Raw genomic sequence first — 15,808 nt, 5'->3', positions numbered from 1 at the left:
GACGTTCTCACTGAGTTCATCTGTTCTTCTCCCCAGATCAGTGAGCATCCTTAACACTCTTTGTTTGAACTCTCTGTCAGTTAGGTTGCTCATTTCTGTTTCACTTAGTTCCTTTTCTGGGGTTTTGACCTGTTCCCTTACTTGGAATGTGTTCCTTTGCCTTCTCATTTTGCCTCTTTCCCTGTGCTTATATCAGTGTATTATATAGGTCAGCTACGTCTCCTGCTCTTGGACAGGTGACCTTATATAAGTGATGCCTTAGGAGGCCTGCAGTGTGCTTCCCTCAGTTCTCAACGTTCGAGGGGTGACCCCTATGTGGGCTACATGTGTCCTTCTGTTGTGGCCTGTTTGCTCTCCCTGTAGGCGCCCAGGGAGGCCGAGTCATTCTCCTGGCCAGCTGTTGTAATGCTCAGCTGCTTGTAGTTGTTGTGGGCCCTTCAGTCTCTTTATCAGGTGTGGGGAGCCCCAGCACAGTTGGCTGCAAGTTCTAATAGCACATTTGTGTTGCAGTATTTCTTTTAAGTGAGTAGGCCCCCAGCGTGGCGGGTTGTTGGGCTCACGGGCTTACATTGCTATAAGCCTCCAGCCTTTAGGTGTCTTGTCAGCTCTCTGAGGATTGCAGCTGGGTGGTGCTGGCCTCAGGCATGGGAGCACCCAATTGTTTCAGGCTTTGGAAGGTTGGGCATTCCACTATGTGGGTCTTTGAGAAGCACAAGTCTTCTGTAGCTGACAAGCCCTGTCCGCCACAGGTCCACACACACAGTCAAGACAATCCTGCCCCGTGTTCGTCACCCGACCTCCTGAAGTGGACCCAGTCTCTCCACAGCGGGAGCCCTACACACTCCACCACCGCCCCACATTCTCCACCCGCTCCTTTGTGCCTGCCCTGCCCCACTTGAAGTCGGCTCAGTTGCCAGGCTGCAGAGAATCCAGTCACCAATCTGTGCAGGCCCACGAGTTGCCCAAGGGCTTGTTGTTGGGTGGGGCCAGTCCCTCTGGCCGAGCTGGATTAAATCGGTGCTCTAGTGGGTGGGCCAGACCTGGGATAGCAAGCCCCAGGGAGAACTCCAGTGGCGTCTATGTCAGTATGCCCACACCAGGCCACAACAATGGCCGCCAACAATGTCCCGGTCCCTGGAGAGGTCTCACCTCTCACTGCAATTCACTCAGAGCCTATAAGGTGAGTCTCTTTTCACCAAAGCACTGTGCACCTTTCTTTCTGGTGATTTTCGGTTGCTTTCTGAAACGGGTGAGTTTGCATGTGGGCCCTTTAAGAACTGGTTTTAATTTCTTTGTGAACCATCTTTTATGGGGTTATTCCCAAATATTTTAGTAGCAGGCAAAGTGAAATATTATGCCACTTGTCTCGATTGTGCTGGGTCCACAAAATGCCTACAGTGGGGGCGCTCCTGGCTCAGGGCCCCGCTCCTCCAGGGAGGCTGCATACCTTTGGGCTGCTCCTGGGCGGTCGTGTATCTGGCGTGTTGTGAAGGCAGTGTTTTTCCTCTCCAGAAGGGAGTTTTTGCCTCTTTCACCTCAATTAGGATTGCCCTTCGTTGCACGAGTTCCTCTATCCCGTTTTCAGTTCTGTCTCAGGGGTAATTTTTCCACGAGTAGTTGTTAATTGGCTGTGTCCGTGGGAGGAGGTGAATTCAGAGTCTGCTTACGCCGCCATGTTGTCTTCTCTCCGACACATATTAATTTAAACTGAATAATATATTAAAATAGTTATAACAATTTTATTCATAAAACCTAAATTTCGTATGAATTTAGAAGGCATGATTTTCTCTGGAGAAATGTGCTGAATAGCATGAGCAATTTTTTTTTTTTTCCTTGTGTACTTTTCTGTTTGCAGCCCCCAAATATTAAATTTCTATCCTCAGAATGATCTCGTTCTTTTAGCAGGGTTGTGATGTTTGTATATGTACAGATTGACTTACTCATAAGCAGGTCAGTGTTTTAGGGTGTGAGCCTCATCCGGATGCTAGATTTTAAGTAGCTTTTCCTAAGTCTCCTTTTCCACCTGGACAAAACTGAAAGTAAAAAGTCACTCAGATACAATACCTGCTTTTACAGTTAATGAGCTTTGTGACTACAGTAGGAATAATAGTTCATGAAACATCATCAATTTATGTTTATTATGCTGAAAATTTGATTTTGGAGCTCCCTAAGGTAAATAAATAGCTTGTAGAAATATCAGCGAATAAGGTATGCATCCAGTAAAAATTTTGGTCTCTGAAAGAAACCTTAAAACCAACTGTCCATCCTCTGTTAAATCTCCTTTCTTTTTGTATATATTCCCCTACATATTCCTTATTCCTTTATTATTCCCCTATGTATATGTTTGTGTGTGTATATATATTTTTTTCTATATATATAAAATTTGTCCATGTTAGTATGTGTACTTAATTTGATTCTCTTCCTCCCCTCACAGCTTGGAGGAGGGGATTTTTTTTTGTTTTCTTACTAGATTTTAAATTACTTGAAACTCGGAATCATACGTCACATTCCTTACAGTACTGGTACGTGGATAGATTAGCATCTATGTGATGAAGGACGGAACTTGACCTCATTTGAAAAGTTCCTGGCACGTAGTAGGTGCTGAAGTGTTTGTTGAATTAATTAATTGCCAGGGAATTATTACCAAGTGAAAATTTATAACAAGCTGTTCGAAGAAAATAGCTCATATAAATGACCAGATCTGGCTCCCTGGGACTCATTTTTTAAGCTCTAATAATTTCCTTGGTTTCTTTTATTTAGTTCTCCTTTTTTTAATTGTATAAGCAGCCTGTGTTCATTATTGAAAATTTAGAAAGTAAAAATAAACATAAAGAAGAAAAAAATTATTCATAATCCCATCACATTTCAGATTTTGTTTTAGGTAAGCATACACTTATTTTTTTTCCTTACAAAAATGTGTGTTCACATTTTAGAAGCATTTATGCATTCAATCGTATATGCATTTGTTTTTCCTTCTAAAAGTTGAGTTCATGCATCCTCTTTCTCTGTTAAGAGCTCCTGAAAAGTTGTCTTTCCTTGCTGTCTCCCATTCCTTTCCTCCTGTTCTCTCTTAAACTCACTCTGATGAGACTCACTCTCACTCCTTATAGCTCTTGTCAAAGTCTTTGACTCTGCTAGATCTAGCCATCAATTCTTAGCACACATCTTACTTGTGTGCTTATTTGACCATCGGAAGTGTTTGAAACTATTTTTCACTTCTCACTTGTGGTGTCTGCTTTTCCTCCTGCCTCACTGCTGGGCCTTCTCAGTTTCCTTTACTGACTCCTCTTCATTTCTGTGCTGCTAAACGTTGCAGTTCTAGGGCTCAAGTGTTTGGACTTCTCACTCCTTAGGTGATGTCTCATGGCTTCAAATACTGTCTGTACTACAACTCATGGCTCCCAAATGTTATCTCCAGGTCAGACTTCTCCTCCACTTAGATATTTAATGGACATTTCAAACTGAATATAACGAAAACCAATCTCCTGATACCTGTGACCCACAACAAACAACTCCTTCTTCTCTAAGTCATTAAATGGCAGTTTGACAGTTTAGGCCAGAAACCTTGAAGTCATTTGCAGTTTAAGTTCTCTGGAAAGCAGACTGAGAGAAGGATTAGCAAGCTGTTAGTTTATTAGGGAGTGCTCTTAGGATCAACAGCTCCAGAAGGGAAGAGAAGGAAGAAGGACCGAGAGGCAATTTAGGCTGCATTGTAGTCATAACAAAAGCTCAGATGGCTCATTGTGGTTGTCCCAAGCTGGGGCAAGAGGCCATGAGACTAAATGACATCATTTGGGAAGTGAATATATGTAAGAAGTTCAAGGACTGAGCCCTAGAGAACTACAATGTTTATACCCCCATGTCAACCAGTCATTAGATAGAGACTGCCATGGGAAGGGGACATGAGCTTGATTTTATTCAGCTGAGGCAATTCCTAAAGAGTTTGGCAGCTGATTACTATCTGCCAGCAACAGCCCCAGCGTCTGAGGAGTAAGTCTGTCACTTCTTAAGGGGAATCTACACAGAGTCTAACAGTGTGTAGTACATCATCCTCAATTCCTCTCTTTTTCTCATATCCCATATCAATCCACCAACCAAATGTTAGTTCTGCTTTCAAAATACATCCAGAATCTATTTTTCACTACCTCCTGTACTACTATGTTGATCCACCCACCATCATCTCTTGCCTAGATTATTGTGATGTCCTCTTAATTGGTCTCCTGCCTCCACTCTTGCATCTCTCCATTCTCCACACAGCCGTTAGAGTCATCCTTTCAAAATAACGTCAAATTTTATTACTCCAGTGCTCTGGCTTCTCCTACCACTGAGAATAAAATCCTAAATGATTTCCATTGCTTACAAAGCCCTCCACAGTCTGGCCCCAGTTACCTCTCTAATACTATTCTCCTCCTTGCTCATGCCTCTCCCGCCACAGAGACCTTTCAATCCAATTTTCCAGTCTCTTGGCCTGCCTGTCTGCTGTCCCGATGTCCTCCCCACATTGTCAGTTCCTCCTTTTCTTTATCTGTCAGCCAGTCTAGTAGGATAAAAAGATGTCTGTCATGTCAACATTAAAAGACTTGGTCAAGATTATCCAATGAAAAAATTACAGCAGAGCTTAGAAAAAGCTCAAGCCTTTTGCTTCTGCTGATCTCTTTTATTGCTTCAGTTATATCTCAGTGTAGAAAAATTAATGTATTTGAAAGTGAAAAATTGATAACGTTTTTTAAATGTTCATCTGGGTCATAGTTTCTTGTAAAGGATCGTTGTTTAGTGCTTTTTCCCCCCTACAATTTCAAGTTGACTTCTAGTAAAATGCATTACTCTTACTGCAGCTATGTGATGGGATTGAGGTCATGCCACCTCATACATGGAACTAATTATCTCTTGCTCTTTCTTTCCTGTACAGAGCCTTTCATCCTACTATAAAGGAGGATTTGAGCAGAAAATGAGTAGGCGAGAAGCTAGTCTTATTTTGGGCGTAAGGTAGGTGTGCTGCATATGTATTTTGTTCTGTGGCCAAGCTTGTCTTGAGAAAAGAGAAAATGTTACAGTGAAGTTATCCTTATATTTTAAATTATGAATAGGAGACAGAGAAGAAAATATCATTGTTACATTTTAAAACTTCAAATCTAAGAGAATATTCCACACCCCTTGAAAAAATCAAAGTTATAATGTGTCTTAATTCTTTAACAAGCTATTATACATGAATACTAAAGTTTCAAAGCAGTTATCAAAATATCCCTTATCGTGACACTGAATTGTTTCTGGATTCAGTTTTATAATTTGACATGTATCATATTTTCAATTATAATATGGAATCAGTTTCACAGTTCTTTTCTAGTTCCACAGTTTGACATCTAGCATATTTTATTCTTAGTGTTTCACCTTAGTATCCATTTATTGTCTAACTTTGCACAATATAGGAGAAAATTAATGACATTGTGTGACTACTGCATGATACCATTTAACACTTAAAGTTAAGAATACTTCTCCTACCCTATGTTTGCTTTAGCTGTATTCATTTGTTTACCTTATGTTCTCTTAGAGCTGGGGTTGGTGACAGTGTCACCTATGACAAATCTTCTGGTGATTTAATCAATATAATTAAGCAGAATAGATTATAAAGTCCTATATTGACATAGTTTTTTTTTTTTTTTTGTAGATTAGCATATTTTTAAGGCCAGAACATTTTATTGTTTCTTAAAACTTAGCAAGAAAAACAAAGGGGTGGGAAGGGAAGAAACAGTTCAATTTAGCTTGGTGCTTTATTTAAATATAAGAAGAAATGAGATCTCTCACTGAGAATACAAAAAAGGAAACGATTTTAAGCATGGGAACCAAATTAGGAAGTTAGCTATATTGCTAACTATCCCTTGCCTTATTACTATTCAGAATGGCGTTATTTTTTTCTTGAACTTTTATTGGGCTCCTGTAACATCCAATTCATAGTCTTGAAATGTGAATATGAAACACTTTATAAAACCAAACACAAAGGTTTTTGAGAATATCATTTAATATCACCCTAGGCATTCTTGCTATTAGGACAGATAATTAGAATTAAGATACATGGTTATAAATTTTTATCCCATTGAACTGGAAGCTGTACAAAATTTCACAAGGAAAATTCAGTGGTTAAGAGCACAGATTCTGATAACAGGTGAATCTGGGTATAAATACCATTTTTACCACCTACTACCTGCACGACCTCAGTTTCTTCATTTGTAAAACAGAGGTAATATTAGTTTCTATTGCACAGGATTGTTACAAAGATTAACACATATGGAATTCTTAACATAAACATAGCACTTAGTAGCTACTCACTAAATACAGCTAAGCAAAACAGATCCTTATCCTGATTCTGTCACTGAGGCATGGTATCTTATGATCTTGATCAAGTTATTTTTAGTTTTTCTACACTTCAGTTTCTTCATTTTTATTTTTTTTATTTTTATTTTTTTGTGAGGAGATCAGCCCTGTGCTAACATCTGCCATTCCTCCTCTTTTTTTGCTGAGAAAGACTGGCCCTGGGCTAACATTCATGCTCATCTTCCTCCACTTTTTATGGGATGCCGCCACAGCATGGCTTGCCAAGCAGTGCATTGGTGCGCGCCCGGGATCCAAACCAGTGAACCCTGGGCCGCCACAGCAGAGCGCGCACACTTAACCGCTTGCGCCACCGGGCCGGCCCCCAGTTTCTTCATTTTTAAATTGGAATTAAAAATATTTAGCCTTGTTGGAATAATATAAAAGGATATGATACCTTTTTATAAAAGTGCTTACCAAAATAACAGGTGCTGAATAAATGTTGACTCCCCTTTCTTCCCATTTCTATCATGAATGCAGAAGCTAAATATTTGCCCTTAACACATTAAATAGAAAGATAAAACTTATTTGCTTTCCTCTAGCCCTTTCTTTCAATCAGGCAATGTTGATTTGGAGAATATTCTTCAGGATGTGAATACATTGCTGTGGCTCCATTTTCTGTGATCAGTGAATCTAAACTATTTAGACTATATAACAAGTAGGTAAAGGCAAAATGGAGCTGACTCTGTTGATAACCTATTAAAAAACACCTGTGTGCTGCTAGATGATCCTATACATTCTTACATATCGCATAAAGCCTAAATGTTATTCAAAAGATCAATAGTAAAAAAGATGAAACCGAAACAGCTCCATTTGCCACAGCATCAGGGAGCATCGCTCAGCTCTACATACCCCATTCCCCAACTCCCAGTCAGATGCGTTCCAGGGAGCACAGTTTGAAATCCCTGATCTAGGCAACATATTTAAAGTTACATTTCAATTTCATGGTGAAATTGTCCATAATGGAGATATATCAGAGCTACATTTACTTTTTATACTATGTTTAAGAACTAGGATTCTCCCATCTTTAATCTTTACAACAACAAATATATTAAAATGTATTAAGGTCCTAGAGACTTAATATAGCAATAATGAAAAGGGAATAAACCCTGCAGGCAAACAAGAATACTTCCCTCATCCCCAAAGCTCACCACTAGGAGTCTAATAATTATTATCTTAATGGCAGAATGTTTTGAATGGCCATACTTGTGCGTATGAACTTTCTCTGTGTTTCTTACTTCAGTCTAGTTCAGTGGTTGGCAGATCTTAGTGTGTATAACACTTTGTGGAGTTTTGTGTACAAAAACGTGTACTGTTTGTTATAGGCAATGTAAATGTTTTTCAAGGATAATTTTGACTGAAGTGATTTTCAGATTTTGTCTTTTGTGCTAAATTAAAGCTTAATATCCAGAATAAGATGCAACTTAATATATATACTCCCAAAACAACACCTACAATGGAAATTTGGATTTTCCTGAACTTATGTCTTCATTATCTAGTGGTCCACATTTGATTAGCTTTATGAAATAAGGTTTTCCCCTTTTTTACTTTACTTTTTTATTTATTTTTTTTATTGAGGTAATATTGGTTTATAACATTACATAAATTTCAGCTGTACATCATTATATTTTGATTCTGTGTAGATTACATGTTCACCACCCAAAGACTAATTACCACCCATCGCCATATCCCTTTTTACTTTAAAATTTTTTATAATACAATAATCTTTTATAATGTTAGTATCTACTAATATAGAGCCTTTATTCTTTCAAGGAGTTTACCTTTTTACAGCCATTTTCTTTTGGAGGGTGGTGTAAAATACATTAAGCACCTATTGTATATTCAGCACTAAATACTTTTTTGTGTGTGTGTGAGGAAGGTTGCCCTGAGCTAACATCTGTTGCCGGTCCTCCTCTTTCTTGCTGAGGAAGATTGGCCCTGAGCTAACATCTGCCCATCTTCTTCTATTTTTTTTTGTATGTGGGATGCCTGCCACAGCATGGCTTGATAAGCAGTGCGTAGGTCCATGCCCAGGATCCGAACCTGCAAACCCAAGGCTGCTGAAGCGGAGCACACAAACTTAACCACTATACCACCAGGCTGGCCCCTAGATACTATTTTAAGATACAAATCACAGCTTCTGCCCTTAAGTAATTTAGAATCTGCCTAAGGAGACATGTCACATATATACAGAACAACTAAAAAACGTAACTAATAAAGGAAAGAGGTGCTAGAGAACACCAAAAAAGGGAATGAAAAATGTAGATTAGCTACAGAAACTAAAGCATACTTGAATTTTTCTAAGTGATGTGTTTTTCGTTTCTTAATAGACAATTAAACAATAAGTATTCATAGTCCTGGTATAATTTTTAATGATTTCTTATCTCAAAATTAAGTAGTCTTTGTAATCAGACAATGTCTGGTTGTCTGGGAGGTATCTACAACCAAAAAGTAAGTTTGAAATGGTCCCCCGCAAAACACTACTTTGGTGTTTACCCCCGTAAACACCAAAAGGAATACCCTAAAGTCCTTATACAAAAAGACTTATTTATTTAAAAAAAATTTTTTTAATATTTTTTAAAAATCCCCCCCCCAGTTTTAATGAGATGTAATTGGCATATAACATTGTATATTAGTTTAAGGTGTACAAAATAATGATTTAATATATGTATGTATTGCAAATGATTACTACAATAAGTTTCGTTAACATCCTTCACCTCACATAGTTACAAATTTTTTTTCTTGTGATGAGAACTTTTAAGATTTAGTCTCTTAGCAACTTTCACATATACGATACAGTGTTGTTAACTGTAGTCACCGTGCTGTACATTCCATTCCCAAGACTTATTTGTCTTATAACTGGAAGTTTGTGTCTTTTGACCATTGACATGAAGACCCATTTCCCCCATCCACCTTCCTTCTGCCTCTGGCAACCACCAATCTGTTCTGTTTCTATGAGTTTGACTTTTTTAGATTCCATATATAAGTGAGATCATACAGTATTTGTTTTTCTCTGTCTGACTTATATCCCTTAGCATATTGTTCTCACGGTCCATCCGTGTTGTCGCAGATGGCAGGATTTCCTTCTTTTTAATAACCAAATAATATTCTGTTATGTGTATATGTGTGTATATATATGTGTGTATATATATATGCACCACATTTTCTTTATCCATTCATCTGTCGATGGACACTTAGGTTGTTTCCATGTCTTAGCTATTGTAAATAATGCTGCAGTGAATATGAGGGTGCAGACATCTCTTTGAGATAGTGATTTCATTTCCTTCAGATAAATACCCAGAAGTGGAATTGCTGGATCATATGGTAGTTCTATTTTAACTTTTTGAGGACCCTTCATACTGTTTTCCATAGTGGCTGCATCAGTTTACATTCCCACCAACATTGCACAAGGGTTCTCTTTTCTCCACATCCTCGCCAACACTTGTTATCACTTGTTTTTTTGAGGATATCCATTCTAACAGGTGTGAGATGATATCTCATTGTGGTTTTGATTTGCATTTTTCTGATGATTAATGATGTTGAGCACCTTTTCATGTACCTGTTGGCCATCTGTATGTCTTCTTTGGAAAAATGTCTTTTCAGATCCTCTATCGATTTTTTAGTCCAATTGTTTGTTTTTTGCTATTGAGTTGTATGAGTTCCTATTATATTTTGGATATTAACCCGTTATCAGATATACGATTTGCCAATATTTTCTCCTATTCCATAGGTTGCCTTTTCATTTTGTTGATGGTATTGTTAACTGTATAGATGCTTTTTAGTTTGATGTAGTCCCACTTGTTTATTTTTGCTTTTGTTGCCTTTGTTTTTGGTGTCAAATTCAAAAATTCATCGCTAAGATTGATTTTAGGGAGCTTACTGCCTGTGTTTTCTTCTAGGAGTTTTGTGGTTTCAGATCTTATATTTAATTCTTTAATCCATTTTGAGTTGATTTTTGTGTATGGTGTAAGATAGAGGTCCAGTTTCATTCCTTTGCATTATGGCTGTCCAGATTTCCCAACACCGTTATTGCAGAGACTATCCTTTCCCCTTTGTATATTCTTGGCTCCTTTGTCATAAATTAATTGACCATATATGTGTGAGTTTATTCTAGGCTCTCTGTTCTATTGATCTATAAGTCTGTTTTTATGCCGGTACTATACTGTTTTGATTACTGTAGCGTTGTAATATAATTTGAAATCAGGACGTTTGATGCCTCCAGTTTTGTTCTTCTTTCTCAAGATAATTTTGGCTATTTGGGATCATTTGTGGTTCCATACAAATTTTAAGATTTCTGTGAATAATTCCATTGACATTTTGACAGGGATTGCATTGAATCTGTAGATTGCAGTATGGTGATTTTAACAAAATTTCTTCTGATCCGTGAGCACAGAATATCTTTCCATTTATTTGTGTCTTCTTCAATTTCTTTCATCAATATCTTATAGTTTTCAGTGTACAGGTCTTGCACCTCCTTGGTTAAATTTATTCCTAGGTATTTTATTCTTTTTGATACAATTATGAATGGGATTGTGATTGTTTTCTTAATTTCTCTTTCTGATAGTCTGTTATAAGTGTATAAAATGCACACTTCTTTTTGTATCATCTAACTTTATTGAAATCGTTTATTAGTTCTAACAACTTTTTAGTGGAGTCTTTAGGATTTTGTACATATAATGTCATTTCATCTGCAAATAGTAACAGTTTTACTTCTTCCTTTCTGATTTGGATGCCTTTTATTTCTTTTTCTTGCCTAATTACTCTAGCTAGGACTTCTAGTAGTATGTTGAATAAAGATGGTGAGAGTGGGCATCTTTGTCTTCTTCCTGATCTTAGAGGAAAAGCTTTCAGTTTTTCACCGTTGAGTATGATGTTAGCTATGGGCTTGTCATATATGACCTTTATTATGTTGAGGTACATTTCCCCTGTACCCACTTTGTTGGGAGTTTTTATCATGAATGGATGTTGAATTTTGTCACATGCTTTTTCTGCTTCTGTTGAGATGATCATATAATTTTTATCCTTGTTTTTGTTAATGTAGTGCATCACATTGACTGATTTGCAGATGTTGAACCTGCCTTGCATCCCCGAAATAAATCTCACTTGAGCATTGTGTATGATCCTTTTAATGTATTATTGAATTCATTTTGCTAATATTTTGCCAAGGATTTTTGCATCTATGTTCATCAGGGATATTGGCCTGTAATTTTCTTTGCTTGTAGTGTCCTTGTCTGGTTTTGGTATCAGGGTAATGCTGGCCATGTAAGATGAGTTTGGAAGTGTTTCTTTCTCTTCTATTTTTTGGAGGAGTTTGAGGAAGATTGGTATTAATTCTTCTTTAGATGTTTGGTAGAATTCAGTGAAGCCATCTTGTCCTGGACTTTTGTTTGTTGAAAGGTTTTTGATTACTGATTCATTCTCATTACTAGTAATTGGTCTGTTCAGATTTTCCGTTTCTTCGTGATTCAGTCTTGGTAGGTTGAATGTTTCTAGGAATTTATCCATTTCTTCTAGGTTGTTTCATTTGTTGGTGTATAATTGTTCATAGTAGTCTTTTATGATCCTTTGTATTTCTGTTGTAATACAACAGTTGTACTGTCTCCTCTGTCATTTCTGATTTTATTTATTTGGGTCTTCTCTCTTTTTTTCTTGGTAAGTCTAGCTAATGTCTATTTTGTTCATCTTTTTAAAAAACCAGCTCTTAGTTGTGTTGATCTTTTCACTCTATTTCATTTATTTTCACTTTGATCTTTGTTATTTTCTTCCTTCAACTAACTTGGGGCTTAGTTTCTTCTATTTATAGTTCCCTGAGGTGTAAAGTTATGTTTGTTTGAGTTCTTTTGTTCCTTAACGTAGGCTTTTATTGCTATAAACTTTCCTCTTAGAACTGCTTTTGCTGTATCCCATAAGTTTTGGTATGTTCTGTTTCCATTTTCATTTGTTTCAAGATAATTTTTGATTTCTCACTTGAGTTCTTCTTTGACTCAATACTTAATTTATTTTATTCATAGAAGAATATTTTCTATGTTTATTCAGCAATCGATAGTGCATTTTAATGTGCTTGGTGATCTGTTATTTAACCCCAGGAGATTCGAAGTAGCAAGTAACTGACAAGAAACAGCTAGAGACTGGAGCACTGGCAGAATGGAGGATTAACAACTGACATCAAGGAAGGCAGTGTTCAAAACAGACAGAAGAACTTAAATGGATAGCATTCTACAACTGTTTAGTAGAAGGGCAAGCAAACCTCTGCAGACCTTGGGATTTTCTTTGCACTTAATTGATACTTATAATAATGCTTTTGAGTCATTCAAGAAATGTTAAATTAGGTTACTTATACTCCATTTTTAAAAAGTGGAAAATATATAATACATATTCATAAGCATCTTTTATATTCATGAGCCCTGTTTTATAATAAGGAAACTGAAGCACAGAGAGGTTGAAAAATTTGACCAAGGTTACCTAGTCCAAAATGGCAATGCTGGGATTAAAATCTGGCAGACTGGTAGTTCTAGAGTCCAAATACCTATCCGTCACACTATATATACTCCCTTCCCCCAGAATAACTTGAAGCATAAGTTTTCAAACTTACAGTATAGGGGCCTGCCTGGTGGCGCAAGCAGTTAAGTGCGCACGCTCCGCTGCAGTGGCCCGGGGTTCACTGGGTCAGATCCCGGGCGTGCACCGACACACCGCTTGTCAAGCCATGCTGTGGCGGCATCCCATATAAAGTGGAGGAAGATGGGCATGGATGTTAGCCCAGGGCCAGTCTTCCTCAGCAAAAAGAGGAGGATTGGCAGATGTTAGTTCAGGGCCGATCTTCCTCACACACACACAAAAAACTTACAATATGGTCTACAGACTATGACTCCCCTACCGTATATATTGTGTTTATTTTTTAAATTTATTATGAATAAGGACTGGCATTAAAAAGGACTGAAGAAAATACACGCAGCATTGGAATCAATTATTTATCTTGATGGTTAGTGGAATTAAGTGACAAGCTGTAATTTCATATTTATCCACAAGATGGTGAAATTCTCATTAGTTTTTAATTTCTTGAAATCCATATAAACTGTTAATTTATAATCTGCTTTTGACACTATTTATTATAAGCACTTTAATTTCTTTTTACAGCCCATCTGCTGGTAAGGCCAAGATTAGAACAGCTCACAGGAGAATCATGATTTTGAATCACCCAGATAAAGGTAGGTAAAATTCCTATTTTTCATAATATGTGGGTCAGAATATGCTCTAAATTCCTTTCAGTTGATCTGATCTCATTATAAATAATATATAGTTGAAATGGAAGTTTATGTGCCACATGTATTGTGATTTTTCATATAAATAAATGAGCCTTTGGATTGGATTTCATTGACCCATTGAAGTGGTAGATTTATATTATCTAAGCTTTCAAAAACTTAGATACTGATTTTTATATATGAGTACCTAACCCCTGTTTGAAACTTCTAGCATTTTGATTGAGAAAGAGAAAACATGAGTTGTGGACTCTTAACTGATTTGGGCACCATGAGTTCTATTTGTTTAACCTTAAACATAAAAGTACAAGATTTAGAGGATATCCTGTAAATCTCTAAATGTAATATGTCATAGATGATTCTGAATTTCTTATTTTTATTCTGGAAAGCTCTGAGGCTGAGCCATTTGTTTTTAACTGGCCAGGTTTTTAATGTAAATTTATCTTACAGAAAGACGATTATTATAACTTTAACTACACTACAGCTGCTTGAGAGAGAAAGCCCATATGTTCATTACTGTTTCTGCTCTAAAATAACAGATGGTAGAAAGTTGCACTGTATTTCAGAAGTCAAAGGGGGGGAGGAGAGTAAAGGGTTTCTTGGATTCTTATTTACAGACTTTCACTTTACTAATTATTTTGAAAAAAATTAAGAACACATTTTGGATTCCTACCCATCCTAACTGACACCAAAAGAAGGCATTCTTTTTCAGCTTTCTCACTTAATTAGTTACTATAAAAATTCTTTTCTCTAAACATCATCTCCTTTGGTTTTTGCACTTGCTGTTCTTTGTGTGAATAAACAAGAGAATAAACTTTGAAAAGAGGTTTTGCTTAAAATTTCTAAACAGCTTCAACAGTTAGTGAAAGATCCACTCAACTAATTTGCTTTGCATTGTGGGCTTTCAGAGTAACTGACTCAGAAAGAAATGTGTTCAAGTGCCTCCTTGAAGCCCTCTGTCTCCTAAACATCTCAGTCCCTTCCAGGTCAAGTGTGTGCCCTTCTCGGATTGATTGCAGTGGGCTGAAGCACTCATGTCTTTCAGATGATTGACAAGTTGTTGATTGTGCCTACTGGCAAGGAAGCAAGTTCTAAATGTGTCTAAGAGAATTTGTATTTTTAGATACCTTTAGTAAAAAAAGAAGATATTTGTGTATCTTAAATGCCACTAGTGTTTAAAGAAGTACTTAATTTATTCTGAGATCGTATATTTATCAGAGGTGGCATTGTTTACTGCCTGTAGTATGCTGACTAATATCCTCCTCTCTGGCTCTGTGTAGGTGGCAGGGTATGGGGGAATGGGCCTGGAAGCAGGAGGCCAGCATTTTTCTCTGGCTTATGCCTTCTAGCTAGTAATGTGGCCTTGGACACTCCCTTAATCTCTCCAAATGTCAATTTTATCATATCTATAAAATGAAGAGATTTATTTCTAAAGCCCTTTTTGGTTTTATGATATAATATAATATCTTTATATGCCTATTCAATTAATGAAGACCTATATCCTGTATTTCTCCTCAGATCACATTTTTAACTTAAGAAAGACGCTTTGAGTCTCTTTGGATTATTGTACCCTCTAAGAATGTATTGACATTTTGTCCATATAATTGCTCATTCACCCTAAATTTTAAAACATTTGGAGTTTCAGAGAATTCCTAGACTTCCTAAAACCCATCCTTATACTCATAGTTAAGAACTCCTACTCTAGGAAAAGTACGGTGAGTTAAGAAATATTGGAACTACCGGAGGAAAAAAATTCATATATGATGAAGTTGGGAGATGATAACTCATAAATCTAGAAATTGTTTCTTGAGAAGGAAGGTTGTTTTCTTTTGTTTTTAATGGAAAGAAGATAACAGATTTTACATAAAAATGTCTGATTGTCCTTGGAGAGAGAAAGCTGGGAGTATTTGGGGAAGTATGAGAATGGGCAACTCTTAATTTTGCCACCTCTTCTTATAATTCTTCACCATGATTGCTTTGGCCAGGTCACCAGTAAGTGTTATAGGTGGTTGCAAAAACTTAAATCTTCTATCCAATGCTTCTGAAATTCATGAATGCCCTCCCACCAGGTGACTTTTCTGTTGGTTTTGCTCCTAGCTGGTAAAATAAAGTTAGAACTTCAAATGTGTGATCAACTGTAATCTGTTACACATTTCATTATCAGCTTGTGCAAAGAAAGTGAC

The 15,808-nt window shown here is 37.0% G+C and overlaps 1 protein-coding gene across 1 annotated transcript in view; it reads left to right on the top strand.

The window, feature by feature from the left end:
- DNAJC15 (DnaJ heat shock protein family (Hsp40) member C15) overlaps positions 1 to 15,808 on the top strand; it is a 78,720-nt gene that overhangs the window by 40,571 nt on the left and 22,341 nt on the right. The window contains exons 4-5 of the mRNA XM_058548229.1: positions 4,910 to 4,986; positions 13,504 to 13,574. Coding sequence (XP_058404212.1) covers positions 4,910 to 4,986; positions 13,504 to 13,574 — 148 coding nt within the window. The remainder of the gene's footprint in view (positions 1 to 4,909; positions 4,987 to 13,503; positions 13,575 to 15,808) is intronic.

This window comes from Diceros bicornis, chromosome 9 (genome assembly GCF_020826845.1).
Source record: "Diceros bicornis minor isolate mBicDic1 chromosome 9, mDicBic1.mat.cur, whole genome shotgun sequence".
NCBI lineage: Eukaryota > Metazoa > Chordata > Mammalia > Perissodactyla > Rhinocerotidae > Diceros > Diceros bicornis.
Note: the sequence above shows the minus strand (reverse complement) of the source record. Positions and strands in the feature narration are given on the sequence as shown.